At 38.6% G+C, this 22,543-nt stretch overlaps 2 protein-coding genes across 11 annotated transcripts in view; one reads left to right on the forward strand and one right to left on the reverse strand.

The window, feature by feature from the left end:
* Window positions 1-16,424, reverse strand: part of GALK2 (galactokinase 2) — a 142,987-nt gene extending 126,563 nt beyond the window's left edge. The window contains exons 1-3 of one of the 8 annotated variants that reach the window (XM_032623290.1): window positions 16,092-16,424; window positions 15,846-15,970; window positions 15,271-15,432 (exon numbers count right to left, since the gene is read on the reverse strand). In XM_032623290.1, coding sequence (XP_032479181.1) covers window positions 15,271-15,335 — 65 coding nt within the window. In that variant the 5' untranslated portion in view covers window positions 15,336-15,432; window positions 15,846-15,970; window positions 16,092-16,424. Of the gene's footprint in view, window positions 1-5,426; window positions 6,036-15,270; window positions 15,433-15,845; window positions 15,971-16,091 lie in introns of those variants that run through there. The other 7 variants (XM_032623289.1, XM_032623292.1, XM_032623288.1 and 4 more) reach the window with 7 other exon arrangements.
* A 103-nt stretch (window positions 16,425-16,527) lies between these two features.
* COPS2 (COP9 signalosome subunit 2) overlaps window positions 16,528-22,543 on the forward strand; it is a 31,521-nt gene continuing 25,505 nt past the window's right edge. For 2 of the 3 annotated variants that reach the window (XR_004348563.1, XM_032623552.1), the window contains exon 1: window positions 16,537-16,601. Coding sequence is in view for 2 of the 3 variants with exons in the window: in XM_032623552.1 (XP_032479443.1) it covers window positions 16,548-16,601 (54 nt within the window). In the remaining variant the exon portion in view is untranslated. Of the gene's footprint in view, window positions 16,602-22,543 lie in introns of all 3 variants that reach the window. The other variant, XM_032623551.1, reaches the window with a different exon arrangement.

Here is a 22,543-nt window from a genome sequence, read left to right on the forward strand (position 1 = left end):
ATGATCTTTTTTTTTTTTTTCATAAATGGTTCTAACAATAGAAGCTGTGGAAGGCCTTCCCATCTCATTTTGGGAATAGTATAAGCCAGATGCTAACACATAACAAGAATAGCTCCCAAGGGCTTCCCTGATGGCACAGTGGTTAAGAATCCATCTGCCAGTGCAGGGGACACAGGTTCGAGCCCTGATCTGGAAGATCCCACATGCTGCAGAGCAACTAAGCCCATGTGCCACAACTACTGAGCCTGTGTTCTAGAGCCCACGAGCCACAACTACTGAGCCCACATGCCGCAACTACTGAAGCCCACACGCTGGAGCCCATGCTCTGCAACGAGAAGCCACCACAATAAGAAGCCCGCGCACCGCAATGAAGAGTAGCCCACATTTGCTGCAACTAGAGAAAGCCCACGTGCAGCAGTGAAGACCCAACACAGCCAAAAATAAGTAAATAAATAAAAATAAATAAATTAAAAAAAAATAGTCCCCAAAAGCAAACTATAGGCTACTCTCACTTGTGAAAATAGAAACAAAAACTCTAAATAAAATATTGGTAAATTTAATCCAACATACATTATTTTATAATATATGTGACCAGAGCTTATTCCAGGAACATAAAGAGAGTACCAGGAAATATGTTGATTAAATGCACTATTCTAACAGAATAAAAGGGAAAACTCTATAACTCCATGATCCTCTCAAAATATACATATATATGTGTATATTAAATAGCCATTCCTGATTTTTTAAATAAAATTTGAAATTAAAAAAAAAAAGCTCTTAACATGCTAGAGGAAAATGTCCTTAATTTAATAAAGGATACTTGCCAGAAATAACAAACACCATATTTGATGACAAAAATATTAGAAGTTTTCCCATTAATATCAGAATCAAGACAAGGTTGCTATCATTCAACACTGTAACATACTACATAAAATATAAACTGTCTAGGGCCTCCCTGGTGGTGCAGTGGTTGAGAGTCCACAGGCCGATGCAGGGGACACGGGTTCATGCCCCGGTCTGGGAAGATCCCACATGCCGTGGAGCGGCTAGGCCCATGAGCCATGGCCGCTGAGCCTGTGCATCCGGAGCCTGTGCTCCGCAACGGGAGAGGCCACAACAGTGAGAGGCCAGCGTACCGAAAAAAAAAAAAAAAAAGAATATATATTTATATATATATATATATATATATATAAACTGTCTATACAACAAAAAACATCATAAAGTCAAAGGAAAATTGCTAAACTGGGAATAATATATATAATATACATAAAACAACAAATGAGTTTATCCAAAAATATATACACTCATACAAAAAATACATACATAAAGAGTTCCTAAAAGCTAACAAGAAATAAACAATCTAATAACATCTTTTTTTTTTAGACCCATTTGGCAGCAACTATTAAAATTATATTTTTATTTTTTGAAACTATCAAAAATTTTAAATTTGCATTACCTTTGATATAGATTCCATTTTTATGAACAAGCTTAAAGAAACATAAAAAATGTTCAAGGATAAATGTATAAAGATTTTTACTGCAGCATTGTTTGTGAGTAAAAAATTGGCAACTTAAATGTACACTCTAATAATTGAGTGGTTAAATAATGATATTCATACTATTAAATACTCTCAGCCCTTAAAAAGTGAAATATATCTGTATGGAGTGATATACCAGAATCCCTAAGAAATATTATTAAGTGAAAAAAAGTAAATTACAGAAAACCAAATATGATTCCACTTATATGAATATAATACAACTTTTATTAAAAAATGTTAACAATGGGACTTCCCTAGTGGTTCAGTGATTAAGACTCTGTACTCCCAATGCAGGGGGCACAGGTTCCATCCCTGGTCGGGAAACTAAGAACCCATACACAAAAAAATGTTAACAATGGTATTATAAAGATACAATGACACCAAAAGAATACAATGATATTGGGCTTCCCTGGTGGCGCAGTGGTTGAGAGTCCACCTGCCGATGTAGGGGACACGGGTTCGTGCCCCGGTCCAGGAAGATCCCACATGCCACGGAGCGGCTGGGCCCATGAGCCATGGCCGCTGAGCCTGCGCGTCCGGAGCCTGTGCTCCACAACGGGAGAGGCCACAACAGTGAGAGGCCCGCATACCTCAAAAGAGAAAAAAAAAAAAAGAATACAATGATATTACAAGGATACAAAACAAACCAAACTTCTAAGAAGGGAAGTGAGAATTGGCAGTACAGGATAAGAATCAGATTATGAGAAAAAGAACTGTGCAATTCTCAGGCTTTACTGAATACATTTTTAAATAATCCAAATCTTTCATATTAAGAATGTGTTTATACAGCACCATTAGTCATAGAGCCAAAAGGTGGAAATGACCCAAATGCCTATCAATTGATGAATGGATAAACAAAATGTAGTATATCAATACAGTGGAATATTATTCAACCATAAAAAGGAATGAATACTGATAACATGTTACAACATGGATGAACCTTGAAAACATTATATTAAGTGAAAGAAGACAGTCACAAAAAAATACATTATATGATTCCATTTATTTTAAATGTCCAGAATAAGCAAATCTACAGAGACCAAAAGTACATTAGCAGTTGCTTAGGGCTTTCGGGGGATTGGGGAGGTGATAGCTTAAGGGATGCTGGGTTCTTTGATGTGGGGGCGGTGATGAAAACGTTCTAACTTTGATTATGGTGATGGTTGCATAATCCTGTGAATATACCAAAAAACATTTAATTGTAAAATCTAAACAAGTAAACTGTATGGTATGTGAATTATATATTAATAAAGCTGTTACCGAAAAAATAATAATAATCCAATAGTTTAAAACTTAATCCCAAAGAGAAGGAACAGAACGCAAAGAAATTTAGAACAGTGGTTCTAAATGCAAAGAAATGCTAAGAATGCAAAGGTTGCTAAGAATGCAAAGAAAGAACAGTGGAATCTGAAGTAGTCTTACAGTACAGGGTGCAAGCAAGATTGGGACGCAGAAAAAAAAATTAGAGTTTCTATTTCTATTTGATTTTTTTAAATGAATGAAAAAGAAATTAAGTTTACTAAATAAAATATATAACATGGTTGACTAGTCCCTTTACTCAGAGGGTCATGTGTCCTGTGAAGCTAAAGAGGCATTGCCAACTAAAAATTGGCACTTACCAGCTACCTCTACAAGGATTAAATCACAAGCTGCCGTGACTGCTGACCTTCAACACATCCTGAAAGGAGTTCAGGGTGTAGATCAGGAATGAGGCACTCTGTGCTCTGGGAAAAACCAGCAGAACAGGCCTTCAGATAGTTAGATATTATCAGGAGAAGATTTTAAGAGCCCAATTCTTGCATCTCCTCATATCTAGAAAAGCACTGAAATCCTTCATGGTGACATCTGCTCCTTGTGACCATCAGCAACCTTCTGAAAAAATGTGTGCTTGACTGCATGTATCCCCCTTCACCAAAATCACATATATACAGATATTCCCCCCTACCTCTTCAGAGCAGTTTCTCAGAGTGATCTGAAATGCTGATTCCCAGGCTATAGTCCTCATTTTGCCCCAAATAAAACTTTTTTAATATTATGTCTTTTAAACTTATTTATTTAGTTATTATTTGTTTGTTTGGCTGCATTGGGTCTTCATTGCTGCACGTGGGCTTTCTCTAGTTGTGGTGAGCGGGGGTTACTCTTTGTTGTGGTGCACGGGGTTCTCATTGCGGTGGCTTCTCCTGTTGTGGAGCACAAGCTCTAGGTGTGCAGGCTTCAGTAGTTGCAGCAATGTGGGCTCAGTAGTTGCAGCATGTGGGCCCTAGAACACATGGGCTTCAGCAGTTGCAGCGCGTCGGCTCAGTAGTTGTGGCTCGCAGACTCTAGAGCTCAGGCTCAGTAGTCGTGGCACACGGGCTTAGTTGCTCTGCAGCATGTGGGATCTTCCTGGACCAGGGATTGAACCTGTGTCCCCTGCATTGGCAGGCAGATTCTTAACCATTGAGCCACCAGGGAAGTCCTCCAAATAAAACTTAACTAACAACTCTCACGTTGTGTATTTTTTTCAGTCGACAGCATCCTGCAGAAAGAGCAGGAGTTCCAAAAAAGACAGTCTGATCTTGGGGCCCTCATGCATTTTTTTTCCCTTTCAGCATATTGCAGCATCTAACAAGTAAGGTGGGTTTATAGATATACTATCTAGATTTAACTGAACTCACCCCTGATAAAATGAATAAGTGGCTGAAACATTGCTTGAAGTTAATAACTGTATTAAGTGAAAAAAAAGGAAATGGCAAAGTGCACACTAACCTATTATATGAGCTCTTCTGTAGCTAGCACAGAACACTAAATATTAACAATAAATATTTGTTGCAGGAATAAATACTGTAAAGGTCCTTAAAGGAAAGAAACAACTCTAAGGAAATTAAACAATTCTTCACTTTTAGTACATGTTGCCATCATCCCCCTTCTCACAGGGTAACTACAGAAATATTGACCATTATGAATAAAATGGCATAAAATGGAAACAGAATATATGACATTCATGAGTAGTCTAAGGCCGTGTTGGTCTCCATAATCAAAAATTACATTTATTTCTGGTAACTAAAGACCCACTGTTTGCTGGCTCAAGGGTGAAAAAGCATTCGCAAGTTTCAGTAAGCTGTAATATTGTCGACCGTCGCATGACAGTCATAAACCAGGAAGTAGGAAGAACTTTAGGACAATTTTAGAGAAAAAAGTTAACAGGGAAAAAAACTTAGAAACAGCAAAGAGGGAGCAAAGCCAACCTTAGAAAAGCTATAGGGCTAATACACCGCAGGTGGAGGCTTCATTCTATGAGATTTCTGTCCTATGTCAGAAAGAAGTACTTCCACGAAGTATTTGCAAGATGCCCTCAAATGAAAATATCCTCCACTTGGTATCACTTAAGCTGTTAGTTATTCCGTAGCTAGGTACTGGCAGCAGATTAATTTCCTAAGTGACAAGGCATAGATTACATGATTTGTTTAAAAGGATGCAGAGACCAAAGGGGTTTTTTGGTTTGGGGGGGGGTCGTTTTTTGTTTATTTTTGTTTTGGCGTATTTGATTGTTTTCAATTGAATATTTTAGAAAGGAGACTTTAAAAAGCACTATCAGCTAGAAGGCAAAACAAAGAAGAGATTCAAAGCTAATTTGGGTTTTTCTGCTAAAGCCCAGCAGAGTGTCCCACCCTTCTGCAAGAAAAAGGTAAAAGAAGGATCTGCATGGATGAAGCAAGACACACAAGGTTGAACAGTGTTTGCGGCGCGGTCTTCTTGCAAGTCCAGCCAAGTAGCCTTATAATATCCCAAAGATTCTGTCTGCTCCCGGGGTCAAAAGCTGCGCCTCAGTGAAGGGCCAAAAGGCCTGACACCATCTACATCTATCCAACCCAAGCGATCCCAAAGCGCGGCATCTCCTCTCCCCCACCTGGGATGGTCTGCCACCTGGACTCGACGTACGGCAGGGCCCTCCGTAGCCATATTTCGCTCATTTTTCTTTATCTCTGCAGTTTCAACCGGCGAAGCAAGTCTTCCGAGGTAATCACGAGACATCTGCAGCAAGAGCCCTTTCTTCCGGACGACACCGGCACTTACTCCGCGGAAATCCTGCCTCTTCGCTGAGGTGGCTGCTTCCAGTCGGCCCCGCCCGTGGCTCCTCCTCCCTGGGCTCTGAGGCTCGGAGCCTTCCCAGCCTCTGTCAGGTACTGCCACCGTGCTGCTCTGAGCCCCCGGGGACCCGGGGCGCGCAGGAGCCCCTGATCCGAGCAAAGCCGAGGTTTTCTTTCTGCGCCCTGGGCCCTGAGCACGTCTGAGCACAGAATTACAACCTGGCACCTCAGTTTGCCTTTTTTTCTTTTTTTAAATTAAGTTAGGGGTCTTTTTTTTCTTTAATGACCAGCAGCAACTTCCCCCAATAACAGTAAAATATTTAGTTATTGCTTCTTAAATGGATTATTTCAAAAATCAGGCAATATAAAATTGATGCGGTGCTTGATTTAAACATATTTGCATTTATTTCCATAATAGAGGAATTGGTGGGCCTTCCTAGAACGTAAGTAATAGTGAAAAGAAGAAAATACATGTCTATCAAACTGCAAGATACTCTTAGCATCCAGTTCAACACCTTGATTTTTCAGTTGCCTAGAAAAATCCCAGATACCCTATCTCAAGAAGCACACCACCTCCACCCACCTCATCACTCTACCATATTACTGTTGTCTTTCCTTCATTGTTCTCACAAGTTCTGCGTATTTATTTTATGTATTTATTGTCTGTCTCACCACTTCCACCATCATTACCACTAGAAGGTAAGCAATTTGAGAGTAGGAACTGTGTATCCCCAGTACCTAGAACAGTACTTGGCACACTGGTTTTTAATCAATAGGTAAGATGAACTGAATGAATGACTGAAAGGTAAAATGACTCGTCTAAGGTCGCACTGTTAATTGGTAGCAAAACTTGAATTAAATTTCAGGTCTATTAACTCTCTAGTGTACTCTGTACTTCAGAATGCTGAGATTAAACCCAAGTGAAGCCAGCTACCAATACACCTATCCCAAGGTTTCCTAGATGAGGAAGTTTAGGCCAACATGCCCAAAACACTAAGGGTACAGGCATACCCCAGAGACATTCAACAAGTTGCCACTGCAGAACTTCTGTATGTGTATGCTGGGTAAGGGGAAAGGGGAAATGAAGGCTAAAGTGTGAACTGACAGTAGCAAAGGTACGCTAAAAGGGTTGCAGCCCCTTGGCACATCCCTGAGTTATTACTGTAAATGAAACAACATGGAACCAACGTTACTCTGGTCTCAGGGCTACTTTCTCACTATTATTTCAGTCCCTCCTTATCACTTTCAAGTGAAGCGATTATATCTCCTCTTTTTGAACCCCAATAAATCCCAGTAGGATGCTTATTGTGATTTACTCTTGAGTAAGAGGAGACATCATTGTCACTTCTGTAAATAGGTTTGAATGTGGAGAGAACTTAAGTGAGAAAATATGTAAAACTTTTAGGAACATCAGTAAATATGGAAAAGGAAAGAAAATTTTTCATTCAGATATATTTCTAACATACCTTTTATGGTCATTGAAAAATAAGTAAATTTTGAAGCTCTGAAAGTACTGTTTTGTTTTTTTTTAAATCGTCCCAAACAAACTCATTTCACACAGTTTGCTTGTTCCCGAGGCTTGCAGAATCTTAGTTCCCTGACCAGGAATTGAACCCAGGCCCATCAGTGAAAGCACCGAGTCCTAACCATGGGACCGCCAGGGAATTCCTTTCCAGCGCTTTCACTGCTGGGGGCCTAGGTTTGGGTTCAATCCCTGGTTGGAGAACTAAGATCCAGCAAGCTGTGCAGCACAGAGAATATAAATAAATAAATAAACTAATTAATTAATTTTAAAAGAAAGAAAGAAAACAGTGACTATGAACACTCTGGTTCATAAAAGAATATTTTCTATTAAATGTGTATTTGATGGCCAAATATTAACTTTGCTAAATGAAACCTGATAGCAAATCATTAATTTGGATCTTGTATCCATTTCTACTGCAGTCTCAGCAAAACTGATACAGACTAGAAAGCACCTTATAGAGCAACTAGTAAAACTCCCTTTTTTGAATGATGGACTCAAAGTGAAAGAGTAAGGGCTGGAATCAAAACCCAGGTCCTAGACTCCTAGCCCAGACTACTCTGAATGTGTGACCTCTGATGAAACCCCAGTGAAGTATGCTTAAAAAAAATTATTGAAACAATTAGTAATTTTTGTCCACAAATTAAAATGTATACATTGTAATTTTAATAAAACACTGCTTTTAAAATAACCTATTCTCAAACTACTAGAGAACCCCAAATAGAAACCAAAAGCTAAAATTAACATTACTTTCTTATACTATCTTCCTTATGTCAGGCTTCCTTATATGTAAGTAAACACTTCACATATATTATTATCTCTTTAAATCTTCCCAACAACCCTTATGAAGTGAAAAAGTATTGTTCTTTTGCCAATTTTAAAATACTACTTTTGTTCTTATTAGTTATATCTGATAGTGAAAATGTTTAATGTCTAAATTTTACAGAATGTTTATTTTCACAAATCTTGAACGTCTCAGCTCTTTATTTTTTGCATATGGACACACTTACAATAAGGTTTACAGTCTAAATTATAAACTAACATAGTATTTCATGATAGATTCTCTTTTTTAATATTTATTTTGCTGATAGATTCTTAAACAGAAACCTAATTAACAAACTTGATATTGTTTCTCCTCAACTGACATTAGTCTCTGTTCAGATAAAATATTGTAGCAAAAAAATAAAACAAACACCAAAATGAAACAAAACAAAACAAAAACTTGATCCAAAGTAAAAGTAGGAGACTTCCTTGGCAGTCAGTGGTTAAGACTCCATGCTCCCAAGGCAGGGGGCTTGGTTTCAATCCCTGATCCCTGGTTGGGGAACTAAGATCCCACACGCCGCAAGGCGCGGCCTAAAAAAAAAAAGTAAAAGTGTGAGTGTTAGAGGTCCACAGACCTAGCTAACTCCTACATATGTTTACGTCTCAGCTTAAAAATCACTTCCTCAGGCTTCCCTGGTAGTGCAGTGGTTGAGAGTCCGCCTGCCGATGCAGGGAACACGGGTTCGTGCCCCGGTCTGGGAAGATCCCACATGCCGCGGAGTGGCTGGGCCCGTGAGCCATGGCTGCTGAGCCTGCACGTCCGGAGCCTGTGCTCCGCAAAGGGACAGACCACAACAGTGAGAGGCCTGCGGTAATCACTTCCTCCAGGAATTTTTCCCTATTCCCTGTCCCTTCCTCTACCTTCAAAACAGTCTCGGGCTTCCCTGGTGGTGCAGTGGTTAATAACCTGCCTGCCAATGCGGGGGACATGGGTTCGAGCCCTGGTCCAGGAAGATCCCACATGCCGTGGAGCCTGTGTGCCACAACTACTGAGCTTGCACTCTAGAGCCCTTGAGCCACAACTACTGAGCCTGTGTGCCACAACTACTGAAGCCTGTGCGCCTAAAGCCCGTGCTCCGCAACAAGAGAAGCCACCGCAATGAGAAGCCTGCGCACCTCAATGAAGAGTAGACCTCGCTCACTGCAACTAGAGAAAGCCCACACGCAGCAATGAAGACCCAATGCGGCCAAACATAAATAATTAAATAAATTTATTTTTTAAAAAACTAAGTTTCTAAGATCACAGATCATTTATCTGAAAAAAATGTTATTTCTGTGGTTCAGTCTGTACAACTTCTGGAAAATACTTTCTATCTTGATTTATACATAATCAAAAAATATTGTTCACAATTGGGAGAATCTACTTCAGTAACCTATTATGGGTATTTTCTCATTATGGTAAATAATATATTATACTTATTTAATGTCTTATTTATAATGATGCCGTATGTTCCTTATTCACCTGTATATACAATAGATACATCTCTCTAGCATATAATCATTTAAATAAAGGCAAAAGATACACTCGTGATTCACAGAAATATATATTTATGTAGTTAAACATAGCATGCTGATCTTTTATAAAGCAATATAAAAGGAACAGAAAGTGTGCAAAAATGGTTTAAAAGAACATAGGCTGTTTTGCAGAGTGAAAAACAACAACAATGCCTCTAGGCACCTTTATTGCCCAGTCATAGCAATTATCATACCAGGACTGTTATTACTTGTGTGTTTCCTTATCTATCTGGTCTAGAGCCTTGCTACTCAAAGTGTGATCCTCAGCATCAGCATCACCTGGAGCTTATTAGGAATGCAGAATCTGGCAACCAGGCCTACTCAATCAGAATCTACAATACAAATATGTCATTTTAAATTTCTATAGCCATTTTAAAAAGAGTAAAGCTAAATGAATTTTAATAATATATTCTACCCAATATGTCCAAATATTATTTCAAAATATAATCAGTATAAAAAGTTATTGCTATTTTACTTTTTCATAGGAATTCTCTGAAATCCAGTGTATATTTTACACTTACAGCACATCTCAGTTCCAACTAGAAAGAAGGGGATGCTGTATCAGACAGCACAGATCTATAGGACTATAAGCTCCTTGAAGGTAGGAACTGCTTCATTCTGGTTTTATAGACTCTGGTTCAGTGTCTAACAGGCATTCAAGGAATGTTTAATGAAGGAATACGTTAATGAACTTGGATTAACGTGGTTCAACCACTTACTAACTTTGTGACCCTGGGCAGGTCTGAAATTTTTCCTCCTTAAAGGGGAGATAAAATACCTACTTCATGGAGTTGTTATGAAGATTTTAAAAACCATCCCAACCTCCCCTCCAGTCATTCTCTATTCCCTAAATCTGGTTTGCTGTCGTTATGGCTATCTGAAATTACATTAATTATTTATTGATGTTTATATCTATTATGTCTCCACCATTAGACTTTACATTCCATATTTCATCCATTGTTCTATCAGCATTCATTCACTTAGCAAATGTTTATCAGGTGCTACTATGTTCTAAGCACTAATCCAGGTACTCAGGATACAACAATAAACATAAACAAAAAGGTCCTGTTATTATGACAAATCAAAATTTAATAAAAGAATTTACTATAAAAATTGATACAAACTCTGCATATAATACACATTCCAACAAGAAAATGAAATCTGATGAGCAAAAATGTAGATTAACTTGATTTTGAAATTAGAAGTTTGCATTTCAAGCTTAAAGTATACATTAGATGGGCCAAACTGCACATAAATTGCCCCAACTTAAAATTATATGTATGGGAATTTCCTGGTGGTCCAGTGGTTAGGACGTGGTGCTTTCACTGCCATGGCCCACTTTCAATCCCTGGTTGGGGAACTAAAAAACAAAAAACAAACAAAAATGCAGAGTGTGGTCAAGAAAAACTATATGTTGTTTTTGCTTTTCACTGTCTTGACCCAGAAACTAAATATAGTACCAAGGCTGTTCAAACCTGACAATATTTTCTACATCTTATCTTGTCATAACCATTCAGTGTTGCCCAACTCAATAAGTTATGATTATTATCTTAAGTGATTTTTTTCTTTTTTAAGAATATGTTTGGAAGGGATCTCAGGTGACTTGCATAATTCAAGGATTTATTTTTCTAGGAAAAAACTGAGCTAGTCAAAACAACCTATAACATCTAAGCCTGTTGCATTCTTTTTTTTTTTTAATTTTTTAAATTTTTTGGCCATGCCATGTGGTATGTGGGATCTTAGTTCCCCAACCAGGGATCGAACCTGTACCCCCTGCAGTGGAAGCTCGGAGTCTTAACCACTGGACTGCCAGGGAAGTCCCAAGCATGTTGCATTATAATGAGAAACAGCTTTTTTTTTTAATTTTGATTCTCCGATCAATCCATAAAACTAAATCTAAGCCATAATGCAGCAGTAATAGTATTAATAATTCATACGGAATCCAGAACGCTGAGGTCTCAAACTAAGTCCCTAGTTGAGGGTAGGAATGAGAGTAAGGATGAAAGATTGGGGTAGAGAAAAGATAGGTACAGATTCTGAGAAGTAGGAAAAAGCTGAAGGAAATAGGGGAAAGCTCTGGTTTAAAAGAAGTCAAAAACGTTAAACAGATTTAATCTCTGGAATCTGAGATAGTTACAGTATAATCGTGTCAGCTCCCTACTTTGCCTCTGCACCACACGTCTTGCTGAAAAGGGCGCTCAGGGACTTAACCTGGCGGTCCAGTGGTTAAGACTCCTCACTTCCTGGACTTCCCTGGTGGCACAGTGGTTAAGAATCCACCTGCCGCATAGCACAGGGAGATCAGCTTGGTGCTTTGTGACCACCTAGAGGGGTGGGATAGGACGGGTGGCGGGGAGACGCAAGGGAGAGGAGATAGGGGGATATATGTATATGTATAGTTGATTCACTTTGTTATAAAGCAGAAACTAACACACCATTGTAAAGTAATTATACTCCAATAAAGATGTTAAAAAAAAAAAAAAGAATCCGCCTGCCAACGCAGGGGACACGGGTTCGAGCCCTGGTCCGGGAAGATCTCACATGCCACAGAGCAACTAAGCTGGCGTGCCACAACTACTGAGCCTGTGCCCTAGAGCCGCGAGCCACAACTACTGAGCCTGCAAGCCACAACTACTGAAGCCCGTGCGCCTAGAGCCCGTGCTCCGCAACAAGAGAAGCCACCACAATGAGAAGTCCACGCACCGCAACGTAGGGTAGCCCCCGCTCACCACAGCTAGAGAAAGCCATGCGCAGCAACGAAAACCCAACGCAGACAAAAATTAATTAATTAATTAATTAATTTTTTAAAAAAACACTCCATGCTTCCACTGCAGAGGGTACAGATTCCAACCCTGGTCAGGGAAGTAAGATCCCTCATATGGTGCAGCCCCCCCCAAAAAAAAACAAATGTGTTCATTTCACAAAACTAGGGAGGTATGATCACCATTTTGGGTGGGAATAAAAATGAGTAGGCATTAGAGATACAAAAATGGCAAATAACATTGCTAAAATTGTGTAAGTGCATTTTACAAGAGACATTTTTCCAAGGCCAAAGTCAATGCAAAAAATGGAAACTCCTAGCCTGCCTACTTATCCTTTATTTGCTTTATCCTTTAATTGCTGTAATTCCCACTACGCAAGTTTAAAGATGAAAGATGTAATTGTAGTGTAGAGCATTCTGAAGGAATACTATGAGTAGAGTAGTTGATTTAGTTAAAAATGATACATGTACTGAGTACTTTGTAAACACCATGTAGTTACATGCATCATTTTATTTAATCTGAAGAGACTGAAGCAGATTAAAAGGACAACTAACAAGGCAAGGGCATTAATCTATAAAGTGGATATGTAATGAGATCATGCAAACTGTATTTATCAGAGCTCCTCTCAGGAAAGAGTGGGTATTAAATGTAGGCAGAAATAACATTTTGATAAGCCACTTAGATTGGTTGGTAAAATCAAGGGATATGCTCCAACAACAGCAGATAGTCGGCAATTTGCCTTTGAAGGAGAGAAAGTTCCTTCCCTGAGTGAAGTATGTAATTTATGCTACAGCTGATTGCATGACACAATGTTATACTGTTTACTCTTCATTTGACTTCTTTTTTTTTAATATTTATTTATTTATTTGGCTGTGCCGGGTCTTAGTTGCGGCATGCAAGATCTTTAGTTGTGGTATGTGAACTCTTAGTTGCAGCATGTGGGAGCTAGTTCCCTGACCAGGGATCAAGCCTGGGTCCCCTGCACTGGGAGCATGGAGTCTTAGCCACTGGACCACCAGAGAAGTCCCCCCATTTGACTTCTGGATCCATTTTTCACCCTTCTCTACCCTCCCGGAAGCTGATCTCTAAGGACTGTACCTGGGCTCCTTTACCCTCTCTCTGGCTTCTGGTTGGGGTTGGTCACTGGCAAGATATTAGAGGATGGTAAAACAGAGAAGTTGAGATATTTATCACTCCCCCCACACACACGAGTTCACATACCCTACCACAACTTTGCCATAGTTGTGACAGTAGCTATGTTTCCCTATAACCACAGCTGCTGTCAGAGGGTGCATCCTCTAGGGCTCCCACTCTTGCTGGGCTCTGGTAAAACCATTTCTTCCCTTTGTACCTTCAAGCCTTCAAGAAATGGGATTTCCAGCCTGTTGCTAGTCCCTGTGTGTTTCACCATCCTTGTGGGTTCCTTCAACCCTACCCCATCTCTGTAAATAGTTCCTTCAGAAACTCTTTTCAGTTAACATCCTCACCCCCGCTCCAGTATGCTATGAGTTTGCTGTCCAGATTTTGACTAACACAAAAGGAGTCCTCCTTTTCTGCCCTTCTAACATACGATGTTCAGCCTAAGTAAATGTAGTAAAAAAAAAAAAAAAAAATGTTTTAAAGTAATTGCTCTGAAAGCTTCCAAATCATGAACCTGTTTGGGGTAACCACATGTCTCAATCCAGCACTGGGGAGTCATGAATGCTAGAGCATGCTTAAATATATCATGCTTTCACTGAGCATGCTGACTTTCAGAGGTAAGTAAAATAATTGTGTCCTCAAGGAGCTTTCAGCTTAATAAAGAATAAATACAAAATAATCATAATACAGGATAACATAAAATTATCAAAAATATACTTTTTTTTTTTTTTTGCGGTACGCGGGCCTCTCACTGTTGTGGCCTCTCCCGTTGAGGAGCACAGGCTCCGGACGCGCGGGCTCAGCGGCCATGGCCCGTGGGCCCAGCCGCTCCGCGGCATGTGGGATCTTCCCGGACCGGGGCACGAACCTGTGTCCCCTGCATCGGCAGGTGGACCCTCAACCACTGCACCACCAGAGAAGCCCAAAAATATACTTTTAAAGGGTCAAATTCTGTTGGGAATTAAATGGTCTATTATCTTTCACAAAACTGCCAAGACAATTCAATAAAGAAAGGATCATTTTTTTTGACAAATAATGCTGGAACAATTTGTTATCCATATGCAGAAAAATATAAACCTCTACATTTACCTCACAGTATATACAAAAATTAAACTTGAACTATATCATAGATCTGAATGTAAGAATTAAAACTACATAAAACTTCTAGAAGAAAACAAAAGAGAAAAATCTTAGTGCCCTTGGGTATGGCAAATATTACTTAAATACAACAAAAAGTATAAAGAACACTTACAACTCAATGGTAGTAAGATAACCAATTTAAAAATGGGCAAAAGGGTGCCCGCTTCAGTAGCACATATACTAAAGCAACCTAAATGTTCATCAACAGAGGAATGGATAAAGAAGATGTGGTACATATTACAATGGAAATCACCCAGCCATAAAAAAAGAACAAAATAATTCCATTTGCAGCAACATGGATGGACCTAGAGGCTGTCACAGTGAGTGAAGAAAGCAGATACAGAAAGACAAATATCATATGATACCGCTTATATGTGGAATCTAGAAAAAACGGTACAAACGAACTTATTTACAAAACAGAAGTAGAGTCACAGATGTAGAAAACAAACTTATGGTTACTGGGGGATAAGGGGGAGAGATAAATTGGGAGAGTGGGACTGAGGTATACACACTACTATATATAAAATAGATAACTAATAATAACCTGTTGTATAGCACAGGGAACTCTACTCAATACTCTGTAATGGCCTATATGGGAAAAGAATCTAAAAAAAAAAAGAGTGGATATATGTATAACTGATTCACTTTCCTGTACACCTGAAACATAACATTGTAAATCAACTATACTCCAATAAAAAAATTTTTAATTATTTAAAAAAAAACAAAAACAAATGATTACTAAAAAATCCAGGTACTTACTTTCCTGGCGCTCCCAATTCAGGGAGCATGGGTTGATCCCTGGTCGGGGAACTAAGATTCCGCATGCCGCAGGAACAAGCAAACAAAAAAAAAGCAGTTTACTAACTGCCAAAATGGAAAAAAAAAAAATCCAGTCTGCAATTCTTCTTCCTGGACTTTTTCCTAAGGAAAAATAAAGTGACAATGATACTCGCTCCAGAATTGTTTAAAATGGTGGTACTGTTGCAATATTCAAAATGTGTAACAATAATAGCATGCTTAAGTAAACTACGGTGCATTGGTACATTCAACCAAGGGCTTATTATGCCGCCATTAAAATAATCATTGTCAACAATGTATTGCATGCATTGTCCTATGCTGTTACATAACTAGGTGCAGAAAGAATCTGAAATTATATCTGTGCTATAGCTATATAAAATTTGTGAATTCAAGTGGACAAAACTGGAAGTTTATATGGAAAATGTTGTTTGAAAAGCAGTTTTTTCCCCTTCATTTCATTTTTTTTATTTCGAATTCTACTAATGATGTTGTGCAACAATAACGCATTTTTTAAAAAAACAGTCGTTAGCTGTTACCTCAATTCGGTCCCACGGGCAGTAAAGGTTAGTTTATAATTCGTTGAACAACTGAATAAGACTTCAGATGCCTCCATTGATTGACACTTTACTAATTTGAGATATCCACAGAGTCGTTTTGCCGACTACAAATGTAACAAACATTACGTGTAAATCGTGCTGCCGAAAGGTTTCCAAACATCACATGACCACCCACCAAAATGTGTGGGCTAAATGCACATCGATAATCATGGCAAAAATAACTACCTGTCACATAGGATGGGCATGTCAGACTTTTCTCCGCGAAAGGCTGCTGGTCCCAAGCTGCCTCTTACTTTCACCAGAATGAAATGGTTCCAGAATCCCAGGCAAGGGAGGATACTGTTCCCTTGCCCCGGAGGCTGGAAACGGCTCGTTGTGAGCTCAAGGTTTCCAAGGCCCCTCAGCCGAGATCCGCAACACTCGAGGATTCCCTAGTTGCTAGGTGTAGTTGCTAAGGCACCAACCGTCTCACAGGAAGAGGGAACGGTGCAATCGCTTTCGGTGTCGGAGCGAATCCTCTGGAAACCGAGCTCATTTGTTCCGGGAGGAAACAGTCAGCTCCTCTAAGAGCGACGGGAAGGCGAGAAGCTGGGAGTGACGCCTCTGAGCCGCGGAGGATTGTGGGAGGAGGTTGTCTCCAATTTCTCCTCCCCCGCTCCCCACCCCCCCGTCCCAGCCAAGATGTCTGACATGGAGGATGATTTCATGTGCGATGATGAGGAGGACTACGACCTGGTGAGGCGCAGGGAACAGAACTCTGGGACTGGAGGTGGCTTCTGGCTTTAGGGGCCGGGGCGGCCGCGGCCTTTCCCCGTTGAACATGTGCTCCTTCCAGCCTCTCCCGGTGCAGTGACAGGACGAGTTTACCTCCTCCCCCTTCCCGCACCGGGCCCGGGCCCTGCCTCTCCAGCATGGGGGAAGGGAGGGTAAAGGAGGCAGCGAAGGGGGTCCCGAGCATTGCGCTCCAAGTCCAAGCGCCTCCTCCGTTTACCCCTGGCCTCCAGCGCCTGGTTCTGTATGCCTCCTCCCTCTTCCCTACCGCGCGAGCCGCCTTGGGGACCGTGCAGTGGTCTAGGCCCCGGCGATGCCCTTTCGGGCCCAGCATTCTCGGCCCCTCTTATTCACACTTGAATTGAGCGGGTGCGAAATGCTGGGAGAGGGGGGTCCGAAAACTAGGAGGCCTTGTTGCTCCCAGGCCTGACAGCGAAAAGCCACTTGTGAGTCTCCTGGAAACAGAGCTTAATTAGTCTTGTCCAGGGTACGTTTTGGTTTAAGGTAAAGGTGCAGTAGAGAACTGAGAGCAAGGCTAGCTTTAAAAAGTAGTTTAACTACTTGTTTAAAGAGAAAAGGTGGTAAGGAGGTTTTGCTTTTTGTTTGTTTGGGGTTTGGCGGGTGGGGTGGTATAAGGGGATTGACACATTGGCTTTTATCTTGACTTAGAAATTTCCCAATATTCAAAGTTAAAAATATCAACAGTGTAGAACTAAACGAATTTCTGTAGCTGAATGGTGATTTTTAAAGATTCAGGGTTTAGTTTATGAACAGATTTACAGGTTTTAAAAAATTCACTAACATTTCAAGTTGATATTTCAAAACATTACCTGTGTGGGAACTAAGAAAGATTATCTGGACCAAGAATTAGCGTCAACTTGGCTTTGCTTTTTATTTGGGGGTGTTTTTGTGCATGGTTCTTGTATATTATGGTGATGCTGCATTATCGTAAAGTTATGAAATAGTTGCTTAGAGAAGTCTGTCTCATATTTTAAGTGCCAGAGGGTTCTCAAGATATTAATATATCGTTTTGAATTAGTGTAAATCTTTTTATAGTCCTTTCCAATTAATCTTTCCCTTTTAAAAGAAGGCATATTTGCAAAAGGGAGAGGGAAATGCTTGTTATTACCTGAAATTTATAGTAGAGGTGTTGATAATTCTTAAAGTTAAACGCAGAGTTTTGCTAATAGTTAAGATTTCTGCCTTACATTTTAGTTTCTTCAGATCAAGCCAGTTTTAGTCAGTGCCCTAAGTCCATTAAGAATATGCTACTTGTAATATTTTGTGCATTTTTATTTATTATATGTTTACTTATATTACAGGTATTTTTTAACTACGGAAGTGTTTCTTTTAACTCTTCTAACTAGTGCTTTTACATGTTTGTACCTATCTCTTTTCTAAGCAATAGTTTTTTGAATACATGACTTATTAGCACTATGAGTGAGTCAATAAAGTAAGAATGACAATGAGAATCTTACAGTCCCATGAAGTACTCAGTTCATTTTTGCAAGGATTTTAATTAAACAAACATGATTTAACTTGGCTGTGTTTCTCCAGCCTTTGAGGGCCTACAGTACATGTACAATATAAAATTGAACATGTAGTTTTAACCTTTTTTTAAAATTTCTTAACCAAAAAATGTAAGATTTTACACTACCACACACAATTAAATAATAATTCCCCACTCCAGCATTCTGTTAAATAGTCCTCCCCCCATATCTCTCTTACATAGATATCATATTAATTTATTTTTTACTTCCTTAGTTAATTTCCTTAAGCCACTATGTTTAAAAAAAAAGATTAAGAGGGCTGGTTGCCATTTCATGCTTACATGTTGCCAAAAGAAAAGTTGTTGTTTTTGTTTTTTAATAGTTATTTGCCTGGGTCTTTTCTGTTTTTTTGTTTCTTAGAATTTAAAGAGTCAGAATTGACTCGCTGTTTTAGGGAAACTTCTTTTTTATTAAAAAATGTATTGTTTGTTGGAAAGTTTGCCATCACCTCATTTTAGTCAAAATGTTAACAAGAACCATGAGTATCCTAACTACAGATATATTCAGTATATATTTTATAAGTTGTCTGTTGATAAATTTTAATACCCTAAATCACTTCTTGTTTTTGCCCAATCTAGTAGAAATAGGTAGTTAGGATACCACTGGAAAAAGTAAAAATTTGTTTCCAAAACTATACTGTTTTATCGAAAAAAGTAAATAATGATTTGTGCCCAAGAGCTAAAGGAGAATTAAGTTGGTTAAAAAAAGAAGAAACAAACATGAAATTAATTCAATAGGCTTGACCTCTTATTTCTAAGAGCTTTTTGACTTTTATTTGAGGCAGAAGCAGGCATTTTCTAAGCATAGGAGTGAATGGAGAAGTAGAAGACGGTACTGGTAAATGTCTTTTAATCCAATGGTAATTTTACAGATTTATATACGATAGTGTTAATAGTAACAATTAATAATAATAAGTAATAACTATAGTGCCATTCATTAAGTTAATAAGGCCCTTGATAGATAAGTTAACTGTATTGTAATTCCACAGTTCAGCCATTCTAGCATGAAGTTGATTGGTACTTCTAATAATCTTTTAGAAAGGATTTAAGACAGACTGATGTAATACCAAAAATTATTCTTTAGTAGTTCCTCTTATAGGTATTGTATATTTGAACTTAAATGTTATTATTAGAAAAAAAAATGTTGAAAAGGTAGACTAATTCTACTTGGTTAGATGTATTACTGAAATGTGAGCCTCTTTATAGTCACCTAGTCAGGTTTATAGTTGTGATTCGTGAATGAATGTTTACTATTATTGTTATTCTTGTCTTAATAAATAGCTGTTTTAATGCCCTAGAAGTTTATTTCTTTTTTTCTACTTTTTGGGGGGAGAGAGAAGAGTCTTAGCTATAGGATATCTTACAGAATCTCTTATTTGTCACAACTTTAACAAGATCAGACAAATGTCATGTATGTTATAAACAACCTTAGAACATGGTTTAACAAATTAAAATATAACATTTCCATTTTTTAAAAAGATTTTTGAATGGACATGAATAGAATATACACTTTGAAAAAGAAGTAGATTAATATAGGACAGGGGCAAAAAATAGCTTCAGGGATTTGTGTGTTTAATATTAAGACATTCACTTGTCACTCATTGTACATATAAGGAACTGGGAGGTTATAGGTTGTTTTATTCTGAGACTGTTGTCTCAGTCACAAGCTTGACAAACAAAATGTTGGGGATCTTTAAGAACAGATTTTCAAACAATATACTTTTTGTGGTCTGGGCCATTGTTTTTTATGCTGTACACACATTTGGAATTCTGCATGTAGTCTTCACAAAGATGAAGTTTGATTATACAGTTGAGGCTTAAAAAAACTGGACTCCCTGGCAGTCCAGTGGTTAGAACTTGGAGCCTTCTTTGCCGTGGGCTCAGGTTTAATCCCTGGTCACGGAATTAAGATCCCACAAGCTGCTCAGAGTGGCCAAAAAAAAAAGACATGTTTAATTGTAAATAATTGGAAACACCCCCCAAATTATCAGTAGTACGGGAATACTATTAATATTAATAAGATAATAATAGATAAATTATGATATATCCATGTGATGGAAAGTATGTCAGCATTTCAAACCATGCTTCTAAAGAATATCCAATGATATGAAAAAATTTATAAATTAGTCAGTACTCTTGGGTGTAAGGGAGGACAGGAATACATGTCACACTAGCTTAAACTAAAAAGAGCGTGTATTGGCTCATATCACCAGGAAGTGTAAATATGGCTGGATTCATGGCTCAGATAATGATGCTGGGTCTTTTTCTGTTTCTGTCTCTTCCTGGGCTGCTTTCCTCACTGTATTGGCTTAATTGCCTTCACATTATATCACAAGATCTTGTGATATAATGTGTTATCTTCCTAGTATTATAACCCCAAAGGCAAAAGAGTCTTCCTTCCTAGCTCTAACAGTGAAACCCAGGAAGAACTTTTATTGATTCACCTTAGGCCTGCATCGCCTTCTTCAAACCGCTCAGTCACTGTAGACAGGGAGGATAGGTTGCTTCCCCTGCCCTGTGGGAGGAGCATTATAATTGAAAACTCTCACCTAGGAGAGGAACAGTCAATCACCATTGCTGTGCACATAGTGAACACATGTCCACTATAAATATGTAATCCATATTATGATTTTATTGGGTGGGGCTAAAATTCATTTTGCTGGGTGGGAAAAATATAGAAAAAATGTCTGGAAAATATGAAAAGTGTCAGGAAAATTAAAATTGTTTATTTCTTGCAAACCTTTCACAGTGAACCTGCATTTTATTGCTGGGGGGAGAGGGGATGGTTTACAGGGTACAAATGATGAACAGAAATCTTACTTTGATCTTGGCGGGGGGGGGGGGGGGGGCGTGCCAAACTGATTTTTGTCATTGCTCAAAATTTTTTAGAGTTCTTCAGAACCTGAAGCATCTAGCTTTTTAAAATAGGTAATACGTGCACATGGTTCAAAAACGTGAAATGTTAAAATAAAATTTCCATTTTTGTTCCCTATTTGCCCAGTTCCCATAGGTAACCAAATACACGTTTTTATCTCACTCCCCTTTTTTAAACCAAGATGTAGCATATTTAGCATATTATATATATTGTTCTACACTTGGTTTTTTACTTTATCTTAGAAATTATTCCATAGAACTATGCAGAGAGATTACTTATTTCTTTTTATAGCTGCATTGATTGCGTGGATGTACCATACTTCATTTAGCCAGTTCTCTATTGATGAGAATTTGGCCTGTTTCCTTTTGCTGTTGTAAACAGTGTGCAGCTTCTTTTTTTTTTTTTTAACTTGAGCTATAGCCAAGTTTTCTCCATTCTATAGGTGTCAAAAATTGTGTGAGTCGGGTTTGATAAATAAGTTGGGCCCTCAAACTGGATGATGCTGTTTTAGGTCGGAAACATCTAACTTAAGAATTTCAGAAGTGTTACTTAATAATCCATGTCAGTATAATTGGAAATTTACCAGTAATTTACCACCTCTTAAAGTTACTACTTTAAAGAACATTGGTTTGAAATATAAGTTTGGGTGTATTTTCCAAAAGGCCTGTTGCATTACCTCATAGTTGTATCCTATATGATGAAATTAGAGAGGTTCAAACAAGGGTAACTAATGACAAGGATGTCATTATAAGATCTCCCATAAGTAATGAGAGACAGCTCTTATGTGCTAACAATGAGATAAATTTTTTCACCCCTAATGTAAATCTGTAAAGTATGAATACCCAACAGAATAAATTTGTACTTGTGTACCATGTCCCAAAATGAACACATGGATCTCAGCAAGAAATAGAGATCAACCCCCATAATTGACAGGAGAGGAACTGAAACATCCAGTGTAAGTGACTTACCTAAATTTACGTGACAAATTAGTGGCCGAGTCAAAACTAGAGCCCAAGTCTAATGACTTTAATGATGTCTTGTTGGAAAATTTAATTTGAAGACTGAAAGTTTAGGACAGATAAAAGAATGTTCTGATTTATACCATAGACAAATTAGGATCCATTACCTTGAGTGAAATTTTTAAAAGTTTGGTTAATTTTATGAATGGCTAAACCACAGTTGGCTACCTAGGACTTGGATTAAATCTCATCCTTAAGGATAATGAGACTTTGCCCTTTGCCCTAGATGCCCAACATCTAGTATAGCTGTCTAAACATGGTCAAGGCTTGGGAAGCATTGTTAATGGTGAGTCTTGTTTCCCTAGAGCGCGTTTCTTAAGACCTCTATTGGCAAGAGACACAAGTACATGAACTATGAAACCGACCCTGTTCAGCAGTGGCCACATTCCAACATAGAGTCAAAATTGTCCCTACCTATTGTGTGTTGTGTTATTTTGGAACATTCACCCACTTTTCATTTCAA

This window comes from Phocoena sinus, chromosome 2 (genome assembly GCF_008692025.1).
Source record: "Phocoena sinus isolate mPhoSin1 chromosome 2, mPhoSin1.pri, whole genome shotgun sequence".
Lineage (NCBI taxonomy): Eukaryota > Metazoa > Chordata > Mammalia > Artiodactyla > Phocoenidae > Phocoena > Phocoena sinus.